Source organism: Molossus molossus, unplaced genomic scaffold, assembly GCF_014108415.1.
Source record: "Molossus molossus isolate mMolMol1 unplaced genomic scaffold, mMolMol1.p scaffold_m16_p_1, whole genome shotgun sequence".
Classification (NCBI taxonomy): Eukaryota; Metazoa; Chordata; class Mammalia; order Chiroptera; family Molossidae; genus Molossus; species Molossus molossus.
In genome coordinates, this window is record NW_023425344.1 from 177,593,701 (window position 1) to 177,617,096 (window position 23,396).

Below are 23,396 nucleotides of genomic sequence, written 5' to 3' on the forward strand. Positions count from 1 at the left end.
GTTCAGCCAACTGAACGGTACTGATGCCATTCGCTGAAAACGAAAATACAGGTGTCTGAGCAGAATTAATTGGGCAGTAGTTGTGGGGCGAGAGCGGTAAACTGAGTTAAGTTTTGAACATACTAACATTTCTGAAACAGAGACTTGACAGTCATTAACACAGAAAAACAGGGTGAACACGCTGGTGAGACTTCACCCAGGGGAGGAAGAGAGTGAAAAAGACCAGGATCTTATCCCAGGATGTAAGAGGTGCTCAAAGAATGTGCTGGATGGAAAGCTGGAGGAGGGGGGGAGCCAGGATGGAGGGGGAGCCAGGAGGGGGGGCAGCCAGGAGGGGGGGCAGCCAGGAGGGGGGGTGGAGCCAGGAGGAGGGGGTGGAGCCAGGAGGAGGGGGGGGAGCCAGGAGGAGGGGGTGGAGCCAGGAGGAGGGGTGGAGCCAGGAGGAGGGAGGGGAGCCAGGAGGAGGAGGTGGAGCCAGGAGGAGGGGGTGGAGCCAGGAGGAGGGGTGGAGCCAGGAGGAGGGAGGGGAGCCAGGAGGAGGGGGTGGAGCCAGGAGGAGGGGGGGGAGCCAGGAGGAGGGGGGGGAGCCAGGAGGAGGGGAGCCAGGAGGATGCGAGTCCAGGGGAGGCAGGAGATCAGCAGTGCTTCTGGGAGGGCAACGTAAACCAGAATGAAAAAATGCCACTGGGCTTGGCAACTAGGTGGTCACTGGTGACATCATAGGGAGGTCTGCGTTTGGGGGTGGGCCAGTATTGAATGAAGTAGTGGGAGGGAGTTGAGAGACTGCAGACAGTGAGTGCAGACTATTTTACAAAGTCTGCACATCAAATTTCTGCCCTGACGATGGGATGAAGGGGAGGCAGCGCAGAGAGTTTATTTTCAGGTTGGGGACCTTTCCATGTGTTTTAGGCTGAGTGGCAGGTGCCACTGAAGAGGCAGAGTTTAAAGTACTAGGGAGAGGGGAGATAGGGGATGGGGTCAGAGTCTGTGAGCTGTGCCAGGAAGGATGGGATGGGTGGGCATCCCATCTGGGTGGGCATCCCCTCTGGGTGGGCATCCCAGGTGCAATTTAGTCCTTAGACCAACAATTTTTCCAGTAAGAAATACTTAATCCCTGCCCTGGCCGGTTTGGCTCAGCGGTTGGAGCGTCGGCCTGCGGTACAGAGAAGTACTTAATCCCTGACATTGTTTGTACATGGAGTTAATAAGAAACAGACTAACTCTTGAGTCAGTTTTACTATGATTTGAAAATTCTCTGCAGTTGAGACACCTACTTCCTACCTGCACCCTGTAAGATGTGGACCCTCCGACGGCTCGGCCCCTGGAAACACCTCTGTCCAAGCAGGATCAGAGAAGGGCTTTGGTCCTGAGGGCTTTTATGTGTGTGTGTGTGCCATAAGATGGAAAAGCCGGGGTCAGGAGAGTGGTAAGATGAGAAGAGCCACAGTCATGACTCAGTGCAGGGCTCTGGGCTCTGGGTGCTAAACGGTCTCACCTCACCCACGGCTTCTCTTCGGGGCCACAGCTCTGTGTCATCAGCGAGTGGGAGAGGCCAGTGCTTTCTCCACCCTGCTCGGTTCACACCCCACAAGAAGGCTTAAGTCCAGCAGGGTTGGTTGCCTGAAGCAAAAAGGCACCAGCAGACTCTCCAGACGCCGTGACAGAACCCGGGGAAGGTTCCAGAACCAGGCAGGAAAGCCAGAGCGCATGCCATCATCTGAGTCCCACGTACACCCTTGTCAACCCGCACAGGGTGAATCCGAAGTCTGACGACTCCGCACGAGGAGCGCCGTTACCAGCCAGGCTGTTGCATGCAGGCTCCTCTGACAACTTCCCAGAACCATCAGCATCAATAGCACTGCTGGCCCAACGGAAGAGACATACACACACGTATGTGCACACACACACGTATGTGCACGCACGCACACACACTCCATACCCCTGAAAGGACGTACGACATAGGAACTCACTCACCACTCAGGATTATTCCAAACCAATCAAAACAAAAGCATACTTCCACTGTCGAGTTACTTCTGCAAACCCCTCTTTGGGACTGCAGTCAGAGGGCTGAAAGGATATAGGGTGATCACTTTCTGGAGCAGCTCCGCAGAGGAGATGATGATCCGGTGCATGGTCAGCATGACCTGCAACAGCTGGTTACTTCGACACAGGTTTCCATCTGCATCTGAAACACAAAGAGCAGCGTCTGAGCGAGGCCCCAGAGGGCAGTCACCCAGCGGCGGATGACGCTCCATTGCGCCACAGTGGGTTCCCCAGGCGCAGCGCTATTCTTCCGCGGCCTCCAGCAGCCCCCGCCCCGCCCCCCTTCTCTGCTTTCCCTACCCTCCTGCTGTATCCTCCCCTTTGCCCAATGTGCACCTGAGGCCCCTGAGCCAGCCCGCCGGAAGCAGGTGGGCTCCTGGGGAGGGGATACAATGTGCACCAGCACACCTGTCTCTTCCGAAAGCAGAAGCAGTTTTGTGGGGCCTAAAGTGCATATAATGGGGGGAGGGTCCTTTCTAGGGTCAGAATAAAAAAAGTTATAGTCTTAATAGAGTAAAAATACCTTACTTTTGCAAAAATACGCCCACGTGCATGCATGTCTGGGGCTCTCCCGTGGGCGTGAGGAGCCCTGAAACATAGGCGTCCCTCGTTCCATGGGCAGGATGCCTCTGCATGGAAACGGAGGAAGAGCATGCGGGCAAACATCGCACTGGAAGATTATGGGTGGGTTACGGTGTCCATGACGATTCGTACCCAAGAGCACAGTGAGCGGTTTTCCAAATCCCAGCTGGTGCGAGAGCAAGAGGCATCCTATACACTTGCTGGGTATGAAGACCGCCCTTAGCGAGGCTCCAAATCTTTTCAACAGTTATGGCAGGAAGTACCAGGGGCTGTGCGGGTTCAGGGCCAGGCCTGCTCTGTCCCTCAGCAGGAGTGCTGAGCTCCCAGCTGCGAGCAGCATCCGCGAGAGAGATGGGGGAGGGAGACGTCAGGCTGTGTCTCCCTCATTCCCTCGGCTTCGGCACCCCCTCCTTGACAGGACATGCAGGCCTTGGCCATGAACCGTCACACCGGTTGGCCCCTCCTGACTCCAGCTTCCCCTGGGATCTCACACTGCCCATCGCCCTGGCCCGTTGGCCCACAGGTGGCGATGACGCCTGGCTGTCGACAGTCTCTGGGGGCAGCATCACTGAACCCCACTGTATCTCTGTAAACAGTTCCTTTATTAACGAGTCTTAATTTAAACAAACCATGTGACTTCTAGCCCCTGCTGGGAACTTGAATAATTCAGGATGAAGCATCACATGAAAGAGCAAACATGCATTGCTCTGTCACTGATAGCTCTTTAAACTACATTATACAAACGGGGTTGCTGTTTTCATCCTTTCCACGGGTACCAACTAGTAAGGAAGGGGCACCGTGCATTTGGGCTCAGGATTCAGAAGTCCCAGCTCCTCTCAAAAGATGACCTAAAGCCATAGTTCGTTGAGAGAATGTAAGTACACAAACAGGATCACCCCCCTGCCCATCACCAAATCCACCCTGACCCCATCCTACCACCGCCGCCTTCCCCTGTCCCCCGAGGGCCTTTCGGAGGCCACGGCTCCACTGTGCTCTGGGTGTCCTCCTTGGTCTACTTTCTTCCCTGAATTATCAACCTTTCTCTTTCCCTCCTGCTTTATCTCCACTGGCATTTAAATATGCACCCAAATCTCCTATTTACAACACAACAGCATAAAACAAAACCTCAAGCTCACACCCTCTCTAGCTACCTCCCCATTTCTCTGTTCTCCTTTTCAGCAAAACCTCACTGTCCCCCATCCCTCCCGTCCCTTCCCACCTGCTCCATTGGGACTTCTCACTCTATCATTCCACTACAGCTTGTCTTGTCAAGGTCACCCACCAGCTGCCCCCAGCACACTAGTTTACGCCCTGTCCTTATCTCACTTGGTGAGTGGAGCTGCGTCGGGCCAGCCCACGCTGCCACTCTTCGCGGAACACTTTCTCTGCCGGCTCCCCTCCCATCACACTTTCTCAGCTTCTCCGGGCTCTTCTCCTGCCTCTCCTTCCTCTGCTCAGCCTTTAAATGTCACCGTGCTCTGTGCTTATTCCTCCCACTTCTTTTTTCTAACAATTTTTTAAAATTTGAAACTTCTTAAATTAAAAAAAAACAATATTTTTTTCTAAGTCGACCCACCTAGTCCTTTGGCTAAAATACTATCTATATGTTGACGACCACCCGACATGGATCTTGAGCCCGCAGGACCGAGTCAGTCTGTCCAGCACACTTGGCAAATCCACTCCGATGTCTAGTTTCACACCTAACTCATCCCAACAAAACTCCCGACCTCTCCCTCCCCCAATCCCTCCTCCTCCACCCTTCTCCACCTCCAGCAAACGGTCCCATTCACGGTCTCTCAGCCCCTCACAGCAGACGCCTAGGACTGGTCCTTCATTCCCACTTTCCCTCACTCCAAACCCATCAGCACATCTTGATTCTACTTTCAAACGATGTCTCCAATCTGCCCGCTTCCCTCCACCTTCGCCGTCACAGCCACGGACGCCGTGATCAAAGGCAATAACCTACGCGGCCCCCCTGCTCCCCTCCTGTCCACTGTCATTCTCCGCAGAGTCAGGAGCACGTTCCCACAAACCCAGAAAGCAGGTCGTGTGCCTCGTCTACGCGAATGTTCCATCCCGCTGGCCACGGAACTCACGCTCCTTATGCGGCCAACGGAGCGCCACGGGTTCTGGTCCCCTTGACCACTTCCCACTTCGTGCTGTGTTTCATACCCTCCTCCTCTCCACATTTCTATTTATGCAATCCAGTCTACTACAATCAGAGGAAGGTAACTGTTCAATGTAGCACCTGCGATATAGATGTTATAATGCAGCATTCCTCACAGAGGTGGGAGTGTTCACAGTCCCATATGTGACGGTACAAAGCAGGAGGCACTGTGAAATACACTTGGAGGGGTCGTGTCAGACTGTCCGGAGGAGCGATGGACACAGTCTCAGGCTTCTGCAGTGCAGACAGAATCCAAGACGGGTGACCCCACTCTGCCTTGTGGCTGGCTAGCCTCTTTAACAATGTCATTTCTAATTCTCGCAACACCTCTGCAATGTTGGTACTGCTCACGTCTTACCGTGGAGAAATTCAAGCATGGCGACACTGGGTCATCTGCTCTGGGTCAGAGAGACGGGGTGGAGGAGCTGGGACCCGCCTGCAGCTGACGGTCTCAGGACAGGGAGGCTGCGTGGAGGAGCTATCGGATCTCTCCTAGTCTGCGGGCCACAGGTCTCAGAGGTGCACGGATTAGAACCGGTGCACCTGTGGACTCTGGTGATTTCTGAAGTCTCTTGTAAGCCTTGGTGAATGGACATTGATCATTCAAGTTACCTTTAAGGTGAGAAGGGTGCTGTGCCTAAGATTCACAATCCTGTTCACATTCCATTTGACCTTGCACCCCTCTTTCACACCGTCCCCCACTGTGGCTCGCCAATCCTCCCAGGGTCTCTGCGGAGTGAGGGCTGGCAGTGGGCAAGGCCAGGAGGGGACGACTCACTCAGCCAAGGGAGGCAGCGATGGGAGGCGGGAGAAGCACCTGGCTCCCGGCCCTGAACTCCCTCCTTGGCTGTCTTTTGTCAACAGGAGAATGTCTCTGCACGTTCCTTGCCCTCATTCCCATCGCCATGTGTCCCCCACGACCTCATCAGGTATGCATCACCTTCCTGACCTCATCTCGAAGAGCACGCACCCCTTCCTTTCTGCGGGAACAGCCTCCTTGTGGAAGTCAAAGGGAATCTACCTTCCAGGAGGCTGGGTTGTATTTTGATATTTTGATGTCGTTGCTGTCAGCAGATTTAAATATTTCAATGAATAATATCATTTTGTTTGCATCTTGAAGCGTTTTAAAAATGCAGGATGTAATACAAAAAATTCTAATAAGTAAAATGTACAGGTTTTCCCATTACCATCTGCCTCTCCTTACACTTTGGGGGAAGACTTCTTTTATTACTATTACTATTATTTTTTAATCCTCACCTGAGGATATTTTTTCTATTTATCTTCAGATAGAGTGGGAGGAAGAGAGAGAGAGAGAAAGAAACATCGACGTGAGAGGGACACATTGACTAGTTGCCTCCCGCATGACCCCGACCAGGGCAGGGGACGAACTGCAATTGAGGTACGTGCCCTTGGCCGGAATTGAACCCACAACACATTGGTCCACAGGCTGATGCTCTACCGTTGAGCCAAACCAGCCTGGGTGGCGGGAAGACTTCTTCAAAGGGTTGAAACCTCAGTGGGGTATGAAAGGTCCATCTTACATACGCTGTCACTTGACTTGGGACATGAAGCATGCTGATGGAGAGCTATACTCAACTGTGGGCCACTGGCCCCATGGAGCACACAGGAGAGTCATGCAGCTTCTAGAGAGTCACTTGTCTAAGAAGCAACAACCCATTTTCCAAGATTAGACTCAGTGGCGGCAAAAGCTACGCTTCATGGAATCTCAGAATCTTGGGGTGGAAGAGACTTTAGACATCTACCTTGACCTTCCACCTGATGCCTTTTCTCCTGAAAGTGTCACAGGTGAGTGGCTATCTAGCCTCTGCTTATACCCATCCGAGGAGAGGCAGCAACTCTTCGTTCTACTCCAATTAAAAACAGATGGGAGCGGGGAACAGGAAAAAAGAGGCGGACATCTGTCATACTTTCAACAATAAAGATAAATTTACAAAAAAGTTTTGGCTTTGGCCGGTTTAGCTCAGTGGTTGGAGCATTGGCCTGCGGACCAGAGAGTCTCAGGTTCGGTTCCTGCTAGGGGCATGTACCAAAAAAAAAAAAGTTTTGGACACAGTTAATCAACATTGAGAATTAATCTGCTTTGTGCAAGGTACTGTTCTAGGTCCCCAGGGAGGTCTGAAGAGCTACAAAAAAACCCTGGTCATTGAGGAGCTCCCAGTCAAGTTGGGGAATGAGACACACACCCAAGACACCAAACAGTACCAGGCGGTACCTGTGGAGGGCGAAGCCATGGAGCCACGCGGAAGAGCGGTCGAGTGCAGAGCAGGGAGAGGCCCTATGCAGTGTGGCGGTTCAGGAAACATCTCTTGATGTCCGTGGCGAGGAGACCAAGGACTTCAAGATTCGAGAGGCCTTATCAGACCGCACACTCTTTTTCTTCCTTTCTGCGGTTTAATCTCAATTTACTCTTAAAGAAGCTCCTTGGCTCTGAGAGCGGTGCTCGGCTCCCTGAGGAGGGCCCTGGAGAAGGCGCACCTGCCCAGGTCTGCGGGCCTGGCCCTGCTTCGCGCGGCGAGCGCTGGGGCCACCTCCCTGCCGCGGAGGCTTGTCTGGGGGCGAGGTGGGAGAGACCCGCTGCAAAACAGACACAAAGCATGTCCCACACCAGAGAAACAGGGACCCGTCTTCCCCTTCGTGGTGGTTTCCATGGAAATCTGATGTGCGGAGGGATTCTGAGTGTACCGAAGGCAGAATGTCAGAAATTGGTATATGGAGGGTAGGCAGGCTGTCAGCACAGGGGCATAACACAAACAGCAGGCCTGTGACACCAGGGACCAGAGTGGTGACAGGCAAGCCGGTGTCAGGGAACCACTCGGGCAGAGTTGGGTCCACAGACCAGGGAAGGGCTGACGTGGCACATGGAGGTCAGTGTCTCCACAAGCAAGGAGACTGGCTCCAGGTGGGGAGAAAACACCCCCCCCACCCAGTATAACAATGTGGTCAATGTTACACACACACACACAGTATAACAATGTGTACACACACACACACGCACACAGTATAACAATGTGTACACACACACGTACACAGTATAACAATGTGGTCAATGTTACACACACACGCACACAGTATAACAATGTGGTCAATGTTACAAACACACATACACAGTATAACAATGTGGTCAATGTTACACACACACGTACACAGTATAACAATGTGGTCAATGTTACACACACACGCATACAGTATAACAATGTGGTCAATGTTACACACACACGCACACAGTATAACAATGTGTACACACACACGCACACAGTATAACAATGTGGTCAATGTTACACACACACACGGTATAACAATGTGGTCAATGTTACACACACACACACACACGCACACAGTATAACAATGTGGTCAATGTTACACACACACGCATGCACACAGTATAACAATGTGTACACACACACACGCACACAGTATAACAATGTGGTCAATGTTACACACACGCACACAGTATAACAATGTGGTCAATGTTACACACACACGCACACAGTATAACAATGTGGTCAATGTTACACACACACGTACACAGTATAACAATGTGGTCAATGTTACACACACACGGTATAACAATGTGGTCAACGTTACACACACACATGCACACGGTATAACAATGTGGTCAATGTTACACATGCACACGGTATAACAATGTGGTCAATGTTACATACACACACGGTATAACAATGTGGTCAATGTTACACACACACACAGTATAACAATGTGGTCAATGTTACACACACACGCACGCACACAGTATAACAATGTGGTCAATGTTACACACACACACGGTATAACAATGTGGTCAATGTTACACACACACACACACGCACACAGTATAACAATGTGGTCAATGTTACACATGCACACGGTATAACAATGTGGTCAATGTTACATACACACACGGTATATCAATGAGGTCAATGTTACACACACACACACATACAGCATGCACCTGTACACACTCACGTGCACACACATGCACGCACACAGCATGCACCTGCACACACATGCACACATACATGCACGCACACACAGCACACACCTGCACACAGACCGTCCCTGCAGCCAGCAGCTCTGGAGAACCACTATTCTCCTGAGATGAGAACACTTGATAGTGTACATCATGTTTTCATACCACTTAGACTCAACACACAGAAGTACCTGTGCTGAACACAAGCTGCACCCCTCTGTGTGGTAGTGCGACTATGGCTCCATTTCAAAGATGAGGAAACCAGGGGACTGTGCCTTGGCCACGGCCCCCAGGGCTGGTGAGTGAAGGCTCCTGGGCAGGCATGGCCATCTGGCTCCCGGCCCAGGGCTCTTTCCTCGGTACCTGCCCTTCTGAGGGGTTAAGAGATGAGAACAGGGAAGACCCGTAATACAGGGAAGGGCTCTGACTTTCAGCCATCCATGCTACACAGCTAAACCCTCTACCCACTTCTCTTTTTCTCCGCAAAAAACCCTGCACGGATACAGAATAACCTCTTCACCCTTTGCCCTGCATTTATGGTGCATCTACTCTAAAAATCTCTCTGGAGATCTGAACCCTTAACGCCACCACTTTTTATGACATCAACGCGAGGCAGCTGTTCCCGGCACCGTTTAGCTAGGGCAGCTCGAAACCACAGAGCCTGTGAGCCAGGGGCTGTGTGGGTGAAAATACCAAGTCCCCGGAGAGCTTGCAGCACCCCCCCCCCATGCCGGCCCCTCTCCCTCCTGCAGCAGACACCCCCTCCCTGGGCCAGACCAGACGGCAACAGGAACATCTCTCCCAGGCCTGGCGCTTTTTCAGAAGCGTGAAGCTCTGCAGGAAGGGTGACCTAGATTTTTTGGATGAGCGACTGCAATCTATAAATGTCTAACCAAGCACACGAATTGCCTAAAGTGAGAAAGAGCTTTTCGCTGTGCTGCTTCTGCTGAGCAAGACCAAAGCCTTCCTTGGGGATCGCCATCTCGGCTGGACTGTCCCTGCTGAGCAAGTCCCTGGCCTTCCTTGGGGATCGCCATCTCGGCTGGACTGTCCCTGCTGAGCAAGTCCCCGGCCTTCCTTGGGGATTGCATCTCGGCTGGACTGTCCCTACTGAAGAACTGGGGGGTCTGAGACAGCCTGAAGGCAGTGTCCTCTCCAGCTCTGCAAACTAGACCCCGTTCTGGGGGTGGGGGATGGGAGCCTGGGCTAGAAAGACAAGACGAGGAGGAGGGGTGACAGGTCCTGGGCAGACCCAGCCATCTGACTCTGGGACATTGCCGTGACCTCAAACTCTCAGCGTCGCCTTTGGAAGGCAGCACCCATGGAACACCGGGGTGGCTGTTTCTCCAGGGTCTACCAGACTCCCTGGGCACAATGGAATGATCTGGCTGGGTAGTAGTTATGCTGGAATTTGATTCTTTAAAAAAATTTTTTTTTTCTTTATTGATTTTAGAGAGAGGAAGGGAGAGAGAGAGAGAAACATCAATGAGAGAGAACTTTGATTGGCTGCCTCCTGCGTGCTCCCTATTGGGGATCAGGCCCACAACCTGGTCATGTGCCCTGACGGGAATTGAACCAGCGACCTCTTGGTGCATGGGTCGACACTCAACCACTGAGCCACACTGGCCGGACTGGAATTTGATTCTTCAGTGATGCAGCCTAGTTGGCTCACACACAGGGATCACCCCCACCACAGTGCCACAGGGATGTGCCAGGCAGGGCGAATGGGCAGCCGGGAACAGAGGACACAGAGAGCTGCCAGCCGGTGGCTGGGCGAGAGGCCAGCAAGGGGGAAGTGGACCCGAAGAGAAACGCAAACAAAACAGGGAGGAAAACCTGGGGCAGCACTCTTTCCTTACATACTTGTTGATGTGCTGACTTGGTAGAAGCGACTCCGGGAACTTCCCACAGACTCACCCGGTGAAATAAAACAAGGCTTCCCTGAGACGGGTTAGCCTCCAACTCAGTCTTCTCTAGAAAGGTTTTCCCAACTTGTGGCTTCATCCTAACTGCCCTACGAGCCGAGATGACCCCGTTCCAGGCCAGAACAGGACTGAAGCCACTGGGGTATGTTGACATAGACTAGCATTACGAGTTCCGTCTTTCCACAAATCGGGTTTTTACCCTAAAAGCTGTCCCTGGCTTGTAGTTCTCTGCAATGACTAGCCCTGTGCCTGAAACATCACCAGCTCACCAAGCATAATCAAAGTAGCGGAGCAAAGTCTCTCGTCATCAGAAGCTGTTCTGAAAGTCCCCCCCTCTTGGGCTGTGGCTGGGATTAGGTTACGTTTGCTTACATACAGAAGAATGCTTAGTAAACGGCGATGCACTACAACAGCGGGTTGTTATTTCTCTTGCTGGATCTGGAATAGCCCTTTGGCTTTGGTCTTTGTTCCTGCTCATCTCCAGCTGTTCCTGATGAGACCACGATGCTTCAGGAAGCACGGACTCTAACCACAGCTGGGAGAGTGGCCACCCACTGTGGTTTCTCTCTGCCCATGTCGATGAGACCGATGCGGTTTCCCCTCGAGCATGTCCTGCTCCAGGCAGAGTCAGCTGGGGGCCATCAGAACGTCCTTCCCATCCTGGGTTTTAAGTGCACCCTCTCCTCAGACCTGGAAGATGAAGGGATTTCTTAGAGTTTCCTGAGATGCTGGCGAGAATCTGCATGAGGACCTGGGGAAGGACTGTGAAGAAGAGCATTGCATGGGTCGGGAGGAATCTCGTACTATCTGAGGGAGAGAAGAAACTGCCCTCTACTCAGGAGCCCAGAGCCAAATAAGGATGTTTTGAAACACTTCAAGCCATGAACTGGGGTTCTGTCACCGTCGTATGGAAAATGCTCAGATGCAACACTGAAACTCACAGTGCCGGTGTCAGCTGGGAGGCGGAGGAGCAGGGAGAAATGCTAGGTATTGCTGGAGGAAGTGCAGCGTCTGACTGAAGGAATGAACTGCATTCAAAGGTCTGCCTGCTTCTCTCCTCCTAACATCTGCCTCTCTCTGTTGCTCTCCTTTTGTTAGCATACCTGGAGAGCTTCCTGTGCACCAGAGTCGGTGTGTGTGTTAACTCTACGAGGGAGGCGGGACTGTGGTCATCTGATGATGAAGAAACTGAGGCCAAACTAAAGGTAACTTTCCTAAGTTTAGCTGCTAAGTGGCGGCCCTGGGATTCGAACCCAGACTGTGCAGCCCTGGGATAGCTCTGATCGAGCCTGAGCCTCATCTGCAGGATGAGAGCTTGACAATGTCCTGCCCCCATCCCTCCCAGCAGCGAGATAATCAGGAGATCAGTCAAGATAAGAAAGAGCTTTCATATCTTTTGGGGAGAACAAGGTCTTGAACTGAGTTTAAACCACTGTGATTTCTGGTTGACTTGTGGTCCCGGACATCTCAGCTGCCTGACAGTTGTCCTGTAGGCACATGAAACCCTCGCTCTGCTGTTAAAACACAAACAGGAGACATGTATCTGTGCTTTCTCGCTGACTACCCTCCCCGTGCACATTAGCTCACTGGAGCCTCAAGCCAACACTGAGGAAGGGGCGCTGTTACTTTATAGGTGAGGAATCGGAGCACGAGGTGGCCTGGTCTGCCCAGAGTCACACATCTGAGGGAGCGCTGCACGGGAGTTCTGGGGGTGACTCCAGCCCTGCCCTCCCCCCACCCCACTGCCGCGCAAGGGTGGGGGCACCTGCTTGGCCTCAGCGCTTGCGGGTTTCTGGAGCCGGCCCACCTGCTCGGCCCACCTGCTCCGGAGAACACTGGGTCATCACCGCCCTCGCTGAGCATCCCGGGGGCCGGTGCAGGTGAGGCCACGTTCCAGACCTCCTGGCTAATTTTCACCACAGCTCTGCTTGGTAGGTGCCTGTCTCTCACATGAAGAAACGGACTCGAGAGAGTTAAAAGAACTTGTCGGGGGCCCCACCGCTGGGAACTGGCGGAGGGGCGGCGAAGCATTGTGCTGGTTCCGTTATCCCTCCGATCCTGGGGAGTGTGCTCTGATCCCCTTCACTGCCTTTCCAATGGGGTCCTCCAAGGATAAGGCAAAAGCTGTGTCTATTTCCTGTCGGTTCCTACACTCTCTAGTTCCCTGCTGTGCACATTTCTCTGGGGACATTTCCTTCACCCAAACTGTGGCACCGGGGAACAGACACCGACTAACAACCACCAGCAAACACAGATCAGCCACTGTACACCCACTGACAGCAAAGAGCTGCATGTCTTTGGGAGGAGGAAACAGAGAAGGATTTGTATTCCCAGAACAAGGTGTGAGGGGATGCAGAAAGACGATGGGGAAGAAAAAAATCAGCCAAGTGTTCAAGAATAGTTAAAAAGAAGAATCGAGAAGCTGTAAGGACAAAGCAAGAACTAAGATTTAGACTGTTCCTTCCATCTGTGTTCATGTCGCTGGCGTTTAATTCCATTTACAGACACAGACGGAGCAGCCCCTTGGCACCCAGTGACAGCCAGAGGTTCCCAGGTGTCGTGAGGAATTCCGAGTGTTGAGGTCACTGTGCAGGAGCACAAGGTGTCTTCAAGTGAAAAAAGCCCGAAGTTCAAAAAGTCTCTTCTAGGTTTGGTTTCGATTAGATCTTCCAAAACATATCTACTGAGAAACCGACATTGTCAGGACGGAAAAAGTCCAGGTCAGGTGATGCTTGAAGAAGCTGGTGTCCTGATTTCCTGTGGGATCTAACTCTTGTTTCCAAGAGTGCTCCAACTTGCTGTGTCCTGGTCGACAGAACAGCAACTCCTTGGTCAGCTCCCGGGAACCTGCCCTGAGCAGAGCAGAGCAGCAGGGACAGCTGAGGGCAGGGCCACCACCACCGCACACCAGCTCTGGAAATGCCACTCAACAACCCTGCCTTACATGTGCACAACACTTCACTTCACCAAATCCTTTCACACGCATGACCTCCTTTGACTCCCAGCATCCCTGTGGGCAGGCAGGGACGGCATCTATTTTGCACGGTGGAGCTGATGCTCAATCTGTCCCAATTGGTGCCTGTTCAGATTGATGGGGCCTGTGCTGGACCAGTTAAATATTTCGAATATCACCCCAGAAACACAACTGGCCTGAGGACAACACAGTGGCAAAGCTGGAGTTCCAGGCTTAGATGCCCTTCTCACAAGTGCAGGGTTCTTTGTTCAAAGAGCGTTATGCTGGGTACTGTGGGAAGTGCAGAGGTACCAGGCTCTGTCCCAGTAGGTGACCAGGCCGACCGCTACACCATGGAGAGAAGACAGTACGGGCCTGCCTGGAAGCAGGCAACCCAACACCAAGGCAGAGTGGGCAAGGGGGAACTCCAGGTTTGACCAGAAGTAAAGGCTCAACCTTCATGAAGAGGTGTGGTCAAGGGTATTCTTGGGGGGGGGGGGAGGGGATGGTTTCTCCTGTTGGATGAGGGCATTACAATATATTCAAGAAAGATGTACAGTTCCGTTTGGTTGAGTCAGAGAGCACCTGTGAGGTAGGGAGAGGAGTGTGGGAATGCAGAGTGGGCTGGCGGGGTGGGGGGTGGGGACCTCACCTGTGAAACTGGGGAGTGGCCCTTCCTCGGACCTTTACCTTGAAATTCTGCAAAACAAATGACCTACAGAAAAGGAAAGCAGTGTCCTGTCTCCTAGGGTTCTACTCAGATCGCTAGGCTGCTGCACCTCACAACCTGAGCCCTCTGGGTTCATTGCAAGGTGGATCATTTCCAGAGAGCCTTGAACTTTGTTTTAATTTCTACTTGTATCTTTCCCGAACCGCATAGCCCCTGAAGAGGCACTGCCATCGAGGGAAGGCTACGGAGGGTGAGAATTTGTGTGTGTGTGCGCGCGTGTACATGCATGTACATGTGTGTGCACTCGTTGCTACAGTGAGGTCATACTTGAGTATGAAAGAGGTTGATTGGTGCTGAATCCAACGATTTTATTATTTAGGAAGATTGGTTACATGCAGTTCTTTTTCCTTCCTCACTTCGCCAGCATCAGCATCCTACCCTCAGTCTCCTCCCGTCCACACCCGTCCCTGACTGCTTTCGAAGCTGAGCAACCATGTGGAAAGCCATCCACGCTCACAGGGAGCAGCGACTCTGATGTTTCCCAGGTTGTCCCAGGGGTGCTGGGTCACTCACGTGCAGACACAGTCAGATCTCCAAAATGTACAAAAAGCCAGCAAAGGACGGGGTTGAAAGGTGCCAAGGCTCTGGCGTACCCTGCTTAGCCGAGAGTTTGCACAGTGAATACCGTTATTTCTACCTTTGGTCCCTCATCTGCACCGGCTGGTACATCTGCCCCCATCCACACTGTTGATTTAAATACAATTATAACCTGTAGTCAGTCCAAACAGGTCTAGAGCAGGTTGTGGAGTAGGCAAGGACTTCAACGCTTTCCCCACTTGGTGAGAATTTTCCCTGTACCTCCTACCTTCCCACAAACCGCACCAGTTACCTGTGGAAAGATCTACATGAAGGTGTTGGAGATGTCAATATTCTCCGAGTCATATTTGCATACTAATAGTCACTTCGAGAGGAGATAACACAATGAAAAGAAAAATCTCACAATAGGTAAAAATGTGGGCTTTTGTTTTTTTCTTTTTCTAGTGAGGAGGCCTTGATGTTGATGGTGCATTTCATGGGGTGGGGTGGGGGAGATGGTTTTGTATCTCAGGTTGAATATGCTCAGGTTTATCCAGAAACAAATAAATACATTGAATCTTACCAACTTTAAGACCCCCTGGGTAGGTTAAAAGGAAACAAAACAAAAAATAAGCCAAACAACTTCCCCCAAATGAATTCCAAGTCCTTATTCCATACCTATCACATCAAGATGACCAGGGATGGGGCACAGAATTCGTATTTTTCAAAACCTACCAGGGCCCTGGCCAGTTTGGCTCCGTGGTTAGAGTGTTGGCCTGTGGACTGGAGAGTCCTGGGTTTGGTTCCTGCTAAGGGCATGTACCTCGTTTGCAGTTTGTCCTCAGCCCTGGTTGGGGTCATGTGGGTGGCAACCACTTGATGTGTCTCTCTCACATCGATGTTTCTCTCTCTCTCTTCCCCTGCTCCCTCCCACTCTATCTGAAGATAAATGCAAAAATGTCCTCAGGTGAGGATTAAAAACAAACAAACAAAAAACCTACCAGGGATCGGATGACCAGCCCATCTGACTGGCCTGATTTAGGCCATGCAGTCCGTCCCCTGCCCTGGGGTAAGTCTACAGGACAGATGACCTCAGGAAGACATGTCCAGTTTCAGAAATCAGCGGGGCCTAGGCCGTTTTCGGGCGGCACACAGGGACGTGCTCCACAAACAGGGACTGGGGGTGGGGGGGTGGGGGGCGCACTGCCAACGTGCCCGCTCCTCGCTGGGGCTTGGGTAGTCCCCATGAACAGAGCCCTTCAGAAATCAGTCTGGGGGCAGCCAGGGACCACGAACAAAGGCACCAAGCCTGGGCCACAGACTTTCCTACTGTACATTAGCAAAGCCTCTCTCTCTGGGGCCTGCACAGCCCTGTTCTGCAGTGACATCCTGTTCTCGAAGCCAGAGACCTTGGCCCTTCCCTCTCCCGGAGTGAAGATGTCAGTGCTCCTGTGGCCTTCACGGGCTCTCTGGGTCTTTGCCTGGGGGGTCTGGGCAGTCTTCTCTCCCTCTGCCTCTGGTGTCTGAGGGAGTGTCCACTAGGGTCTATCCCTGCGGGCATTAACTACAGGGACACTGCGGCTCAATCCCAGGAGGGCGCTGTTCTACTTCGGACAGGAGCATTTCATCCGGGACCCGAGAGCAAGTCTCTTTCCCTTCCCTACCTGCCAACTCTCAGGTCTTTTACCACTGACAACACTCGTGCTAACAGAGGACCCACATTATTTTACAGTATTTCAGCAACTCTGGTAAAACAACAGGAACAGACTCAGAAGAATGATTAAAATGTGAGGGTTATGGCAAATTTCAACAAACCTCTCTTCGGGGCTGCATGAGCTTGTGGATTAACCTGCAAGTACTTTCCGTTCCACCCCTTAGTTCTTGGGGTGTTCCATCAGCAGCGGGTCATCTGATTAAACAAGGATGTTCTTTTCCACAGGGTTTTATCCGCTCCCCACCCTGCCGAGTGAGTCATCAGAAGGGGTCTCTGATTTCTGAATTATTAGACATTTGTCCCTCAGATCGTGGCCCTCACACGTGATCACACACAATCACAGGGGAGCCCAAAGGGTTAACGGGCGGGGAAGCGGAAGTGAGTCACCAGCCTGTCGCAGGCTGCTGCCTTGGAGCGTGCTCGGCCTCATGGGCACAGACTGTGACAAGGGTTTTCCTCCCTGGAAGTTCCTAAAGAAGGAACTTCTACCAGTTCTACTGGAAGCCTGCTTTGCTGTTTGTTCGCTTTTACAAAATAACCTTTTCTATCTTATTAAACCCCTCTCAAGATCTAGGCTATTTCTTTCCTTTTTTTAAAAAAATATTTTTTCTTTATTGATTTTAGAGAGAGAGGAAGGGAGAGGGAGAGAGAGAAACATGGATGAGAGAGAACATGGACTGGTCGCCTCCTGCATGCCCCTCACTGGGGATCAGGCCCAAAACCTGGGCATGTGCCCTGACCTGGAATCGAACCAGAGACCTCTTGGTGCATGGTCAATGCTCAATCACTGAGCCACACCGGCCGGGCTAGAGCTAGCCTATTTCTATGACCCAGTGTGTTCCCTAATATTCTAGTCAGTTGCCCCATTATAAAACCAGCATTTTTTTTAAAACACAGATTAGTTTAACCTGTTTTAGCACTTCATATAATTGAAACCATACAGTGTGTACTCTTTTTGTGCAATGCTTCCTTCATGAAGCAAAATATTTTTGAGATTAACCAATGTTAACTCTATCAGTGGTTCATCCCTTTTCACTGATGTGCAAGTATTCTTTCTGATGTTGAGCGACATACGGGTTGTTCGTTTTACTTTTTTTTTTTAATCCTCACCCAAGAACTTTTTTCATTTTTTGTTCAGATAGAGTGGGAGGGAGAGAGAGGAAGAGAGAGAGAGAAAAACATCAACATGAAAGGGACACATCAAGTGGCTGCTTCCCGCACAACCCAATCAGGGCCAGGGACAAACTGCAACCGAGGTACGTGTCCTTAGTGGGAACCGAACCCGGGTCTTTCTGGACCGCAGGTTGACTCTAACTGCTGAGCCAAACCAGCCAGGGCTCGTTTTACATTTTTATGGCTAAATCTGCTATGGTATTCTTGTACAAGTTATATTGCAGATATGTTTTCCTTCATCTTGCATAAATACCTAGGAGTGGAAATGATGGGTCACAGGGTAGGTGCATATTTAACTTTATAAGAAACTGCTAAGCAGTTTTCCAAAGCGATTGTATCATTTTACAACCCCATTAGTAATGCTTAAGCATGTCAGATGCTCCATATCCTCACCAACACTTGGTGTTGTCAGTGTTATTTTAGCCCTTGCAGCGGGTGGGTGCGCTGTGATTACAATTCATACTTTCTAGTGCCTAATGATGTTAAGGACTTTGTTTGTGTTTATTTGCATTTCTATATCTTCCTCTGTGGTGTGTGTTCAACTATTTTGTTCATTTTTAATTTTTTTTTTTTTTTTTTTTAATGGAGTCGCAGTTCTTTATGTATTTTGAATATATAAAGCTCCTGTCAGAGAGATGGATTGCCAAGTATTTTCTCACATCTCTGGGTTGGCCCTTCATTCCTTTAATGATTGTTTGATGAGCAGAAATGTTTGATATTTTTAGCAGTCCCACTTATAAATACATCATTTATGGTAAGTCCTTTACATCCTGTGTAAAAAATAGCTACCCCATAGTTTGCAAAAACATTCCCCTATGTTACCATTCAGAAGCCTTATGGCTTTAACTTTATATTTAGCTCCCTGATTCATCTCAAATTATGTTTTGTGTATGGTGTGAAATGCAGGCCACAGTCATTTTTCTCATGGGCATCAGTTGTTCCATCACCATGTGCTCAAGGGACATTCCTTTTTCTGCTGACTTGACTTTGGTGCCTTTGTTGATTAATTGCCCATATATGTGGATTTATTTCTGAACTCACTATCCTGTTCCCCTGATATATTTGTGTATCCTTATGTGGTCCTGATTTTTATAGTTTTACAGTGAATTTTGACACCAGGTAGTGTAAATTTCCAACTTCACTCTTCTTTCTCCAGATTGTGCTGGCCCTTTGGCCGGGAGCGCCATCTTCCAGCTATTCGCCACAATGACCAGCACAGAGGGAGAGGAGAGGCACCTGCGACATGTTCTCTGGGCCTTTTAGAAAACATGCAATTGTTTCTTGTGCTACACACATGCGAATCGACAAGACAGGTGATAGTGTTGACATGAGGGAATGGGCACTGTTCAAAAAGGAATGCCCACAGATGCTGCCATGGCAAAACTGGAAGAGTCCACAGAGTCACCCAGCCTGCGGTGGGCACTGCTGTAAACAAACAAGTTAAGGGCAGGATTCTTGCCAGGAGAATCCGTGTATGTATTGAGTATATTAAACACTCTCAGAGCCGGAATAGCTTCCTGAAACACGTGAAGGAGAATGACCAGGTAAGAAATGAAGCCAAAGAGAAAGGTTCCTTGTCCCACGGAAGCACCGCCTGCGGCGCCCAGAGCAGCACGTGCCGTGAGAGCCACTGGAAAGGAGCCCGGGCTGCTGGAGCCACCACCTATGGGTGCTAGGCCTGACAGGAGCAAAGATAGATGACCTCTGTACTGTTTAAAAAGAAAAAGATTGTTTGGGCTATTTCAAGTCCTTTCATTTCCATATAGCTCCAGTTGCATCACCTGAACTGGAGTTTTATTTTTTTCAGTGGGTTTTTTTCAGTCCTTTCTTTCTGAATTATTGATTTGCCTTCAAATGCAATGATATTTTCTTTTTCAGTGTCCAATGTAGCATTAAATCTATCCAGTGTATTTATTTTTTACTTCTAGAACCACCCCGCCCCTTTTTAAAATTGTTTCTATTTCTCTCTTTAGGTTACTCATCTGTTCACCTTACTTTAAATCCTCCAACATATTTATAATAGCTGTTTTGAATTCCTTATGGAATAATTACGACATCTGTGTCAACTCTGAGTTCATTTCTATTAACTTTTTTTTTTTTTTTCTGGTTATAGGTCACACTTTTCTGCTTTTTCTGTGTCTTGTAATTTTTAATTTTATATTACATACTGGGCATTGTGGATACCATTTTGAGGCATTTAATTTACTTGAGCCTTAAACTGGTACAATCAAGGCTTGGATTTAGGCTTTGCTCATGTGGGTCAAGAGTAGTTCTTATTCAAGGTCTAGAGTAACCCAACTCCTATGTTGCCATCTTTTTAATATCCCAATTGAATGTCCAAGGGGTTACATCTCTCCATTCTGGTGGTTGGAACTGCGATATTTCCCAGACAATGCGATTTCTTCTGACTCACAGATCCCCGGTGATTAATTGGTGTCATGGAATCTTACCACATTCTTACACAATTTAGTATTTGGCCAAAGACTAAAGGAGATCCCTTCTCTCCAGTACCTACTCCACAAATCTCAGGAGTCCCTCTGCCAAGCAAGATTCTGCTCTCTACGACCTAGTTCCCTATCCCAGAACTTGTACAGTGCCCCCAGGCAGAAAGCCAAGACATGTTTTGCGTTTACCTCATGGCTTTTCATTTTATCCACAATCACAAGTCTGTCCTCTTTTCCAATAGCTGAGAACAGTTGTTTCACATATTTTGTCTAGTTTCATAGTTGTTTATAGCAGGAAAATAATTCCAACACCCAATATTCCATTATAACCAGAATTGGAAGTTCTTGTTTTGATGCGGAATAGCTTTAAAAATGGGAAGTTGTATTTTCTTGCTAAAATTTGAATCCATTTAGACTTTTTATCTGTCCTCTTAGAGGCAAACAACTCATACAAACGCTTTTATGCTTAACACTATCAAGACACACATACACCTAACACTTGAACACATATTAAGACCAAGAAGAAGGAAAAAGCGACCCAGTTGTCTTCTTTCCAGGAATTGCTATCTTATATCCTCATAATTTTATATCTGTATCATTTCTTCACCATTTATCTCCTCTGTATGCACTCTAGCTTTCCAATCCTATCTTAAAACCCAGAGACTGAACTTAAATTTAATAACACCTTTCGCAACAATACAAAAAATGTGTATTATTTTTCATGTTTCTAGAACATGCATCTCAGAAACATCAATTTTTTGCTAAGGGCAGAGAGTACTACGTGGCAGCATTAAGACAGGACCTCACAATACAATTAAGGTATTAGTTCCTTAACCTGGAAAGTCTATTTCTATTAATGCAATCTCAGATTGTTGTAATTGTTGTTTTTCAGAAGACACATGGCACTGTTGGCTTATATTGATTTACAATCTACTAAAATCCTGTGGTATTTTTTCACAAGAATGACAATTAACCCAGTTTTTCTCATTGCAAAACATATATGAATCACTATTTTAAAACTTAAGTGCAAGACATTTATTCCTACTGATGTATTGTTCATCAAAGTTCTTTGTTTTGCCTTAGTGGTCTCCTTAATATTTTTTCATCTAATGTATTTACTATTTCCATCAGTGTGTCTAACAAAAATGTAGATTGTGTTTAATTCTGATGCCAATGTCCAGACCCACTTATAAATGGTTACATATGCACAATGACATCCATCTATGCTCATATCTGTATGCATACACTTTGAGTAGGATTATGAACTAGCTATAACTCTGTTTAATGAATGTTTATGTAGCTTATATTTGCCTACCTAACTTTTATTGAGCATTTATTTTTTGACTTGGTAGCACAGCCTGTTAGTATTCCACCTATATACTCTCAGGCTTTACCATTATAGTGTATACCCACTCAGCCTCCACAGTCATGAGGACTTCTCTGGAGGGCCATCCCACTCCGACCTGTGTGTAACGTAGGCCAGATATGCTACAGAACTACCATCCCTTAAAAGCAGCCCTCAGCCAATGACTGATGGAAGCTGGTAATAAATGCCCCAGCTCCTTTGCCTTGGGTCAAACAGTTCTGAACTCCTCTACCCTAATCCAGAATATAATTAACTTGACAGTGCACTCTTCAGATGCTGCCTTCCCTGTTCCTCTACCAGCCTTTCCTAGTACCATCTTCCGAAGCAGACTATTTGTATTCAAATGCTTATCTCAGGATTTGCATCTGAAAAAACCCAAACTAAAACAATCTTATTTAATTTTCACCCAAACTGAAACAACCTTTACAATTTTCACATTATCCTATTTACAGATGGAAAAACCACAAAAAAAAAGTTATAGTAAGAGCATGTATAACTACAATAAGGGATACGAACATGCTGTAAAACAATGTCAAAAGCGTAAGTGTAAAGGGGCATGAGTAAAAAGTGTGCTTTTCAGAATGCATTTGAACTTAAATGACAATGAACTTAAAATAGACAGCTATGAACACAGCTTGTTATATATGAATCTTACGGTAACCACAAAGCAAAAAAACCTATCTTAGATACACAAGAATAAGAAAAACAAATCACTACAGTCATCAATGTACAAGAAAGAGAAGGAACAAAGAACTACCAAAAGCAAACAGAAAACAACAAAATGGCGATTAGTACATACCTATCCATAATGACTTTAAACATAAAAGGACTAAATACTCCTATCAAAAGACATAGGGTGTTGAATGTATGTTAAAAACAAGACCCATGCATATACTACCTATAAGCAACTGACTTCAGATTGAAATATACACACTGAAAGTGAAGTAATGGAAAAAGATATCTCATGCAAAAGAAACAAAAAGAAAGCAGAGGGAGCAATACTTACATCAGACAAAATAGAATTTGAAACAAAGACTGTAACAAGAGACAAAGAAGGGCCTTATATAATGATAAAGAGATCCATCTAACAAGAGATTATAACACTTGTAAACATCTACACACCCAATGTAGGAGCACCAAAACACATAAAGCAAATATTAATAGACATAAAGGGAGATATAGATAGCAATACAATAACAGTAGGGAACTTTAACACCCCACTTTATCAATGAATAAATCATCTGGGCAGAAAAATCAATAAGAAAAGAATGGCCTTAAATGACACATTAGATCAGGTAGAGTTAATAGATAGTTACATGACACTCCCTGCGAATCAGCAGAATACACATTCTTTTAAAGTGTATGAACATTTTCTAGGATAGTCCAAGTTTGGCCAAAAATCAAGTCTCAGCAACTTTAAGAAGACTGAAATCCTGTGGAGCATCTTTTTTTTTTTTTACCACAATAGTATAAAATTAGAAAACAAGAAAACAAGAAAAAGTTGAAAAAATACAAATAGAGTTTAAACAACACATTACTAAATAATCAATGAATTAATGAAGAAATTAAGGAGAAGATTAAAAAATATCTTGAAACAATTTAAAAAGAAAACACAACATTCTAAAATGTCGGGGATAGCAAAAGCAGTTCTAAGAGGGAAATTTATAGCAATACAGGCCTACCTGAAGAAACAAGAAAAAAAAATCTCAAACAATCCCGAAAAATAAAAATAAACAAAGCCCAAAGTGGGTAGAAGGAAATAATAAAAATCAGAGCAGAAATAAAGGAAATAGAG

The 23,396-nt window shown here is 48.2% G+C and overlaps 1 protein-coding gene across 1 annotated transcript in view; it reads right to left on the minus strand.

The window, feature by feature from the left end:
- RASGRP1 (RAS guanyl releasing protein 1) overlaps positions 1-23,396 on the minus strand; it is an 86,806-nt gene that overhangs the window by 33,890 nt on the left and 29,520 nt on the right. Inside the window, exon 3 of the mRNA XM_036257763.1 lies at positions 2,080-2,185. Within this exon, the coding sequence (XP_036113656.1) occupies positions 2,080-2,185 (106 nt within the window). The remainder of the gene's footprint in view (positions 1-2,079; positions 2,186-23,396) is intronic.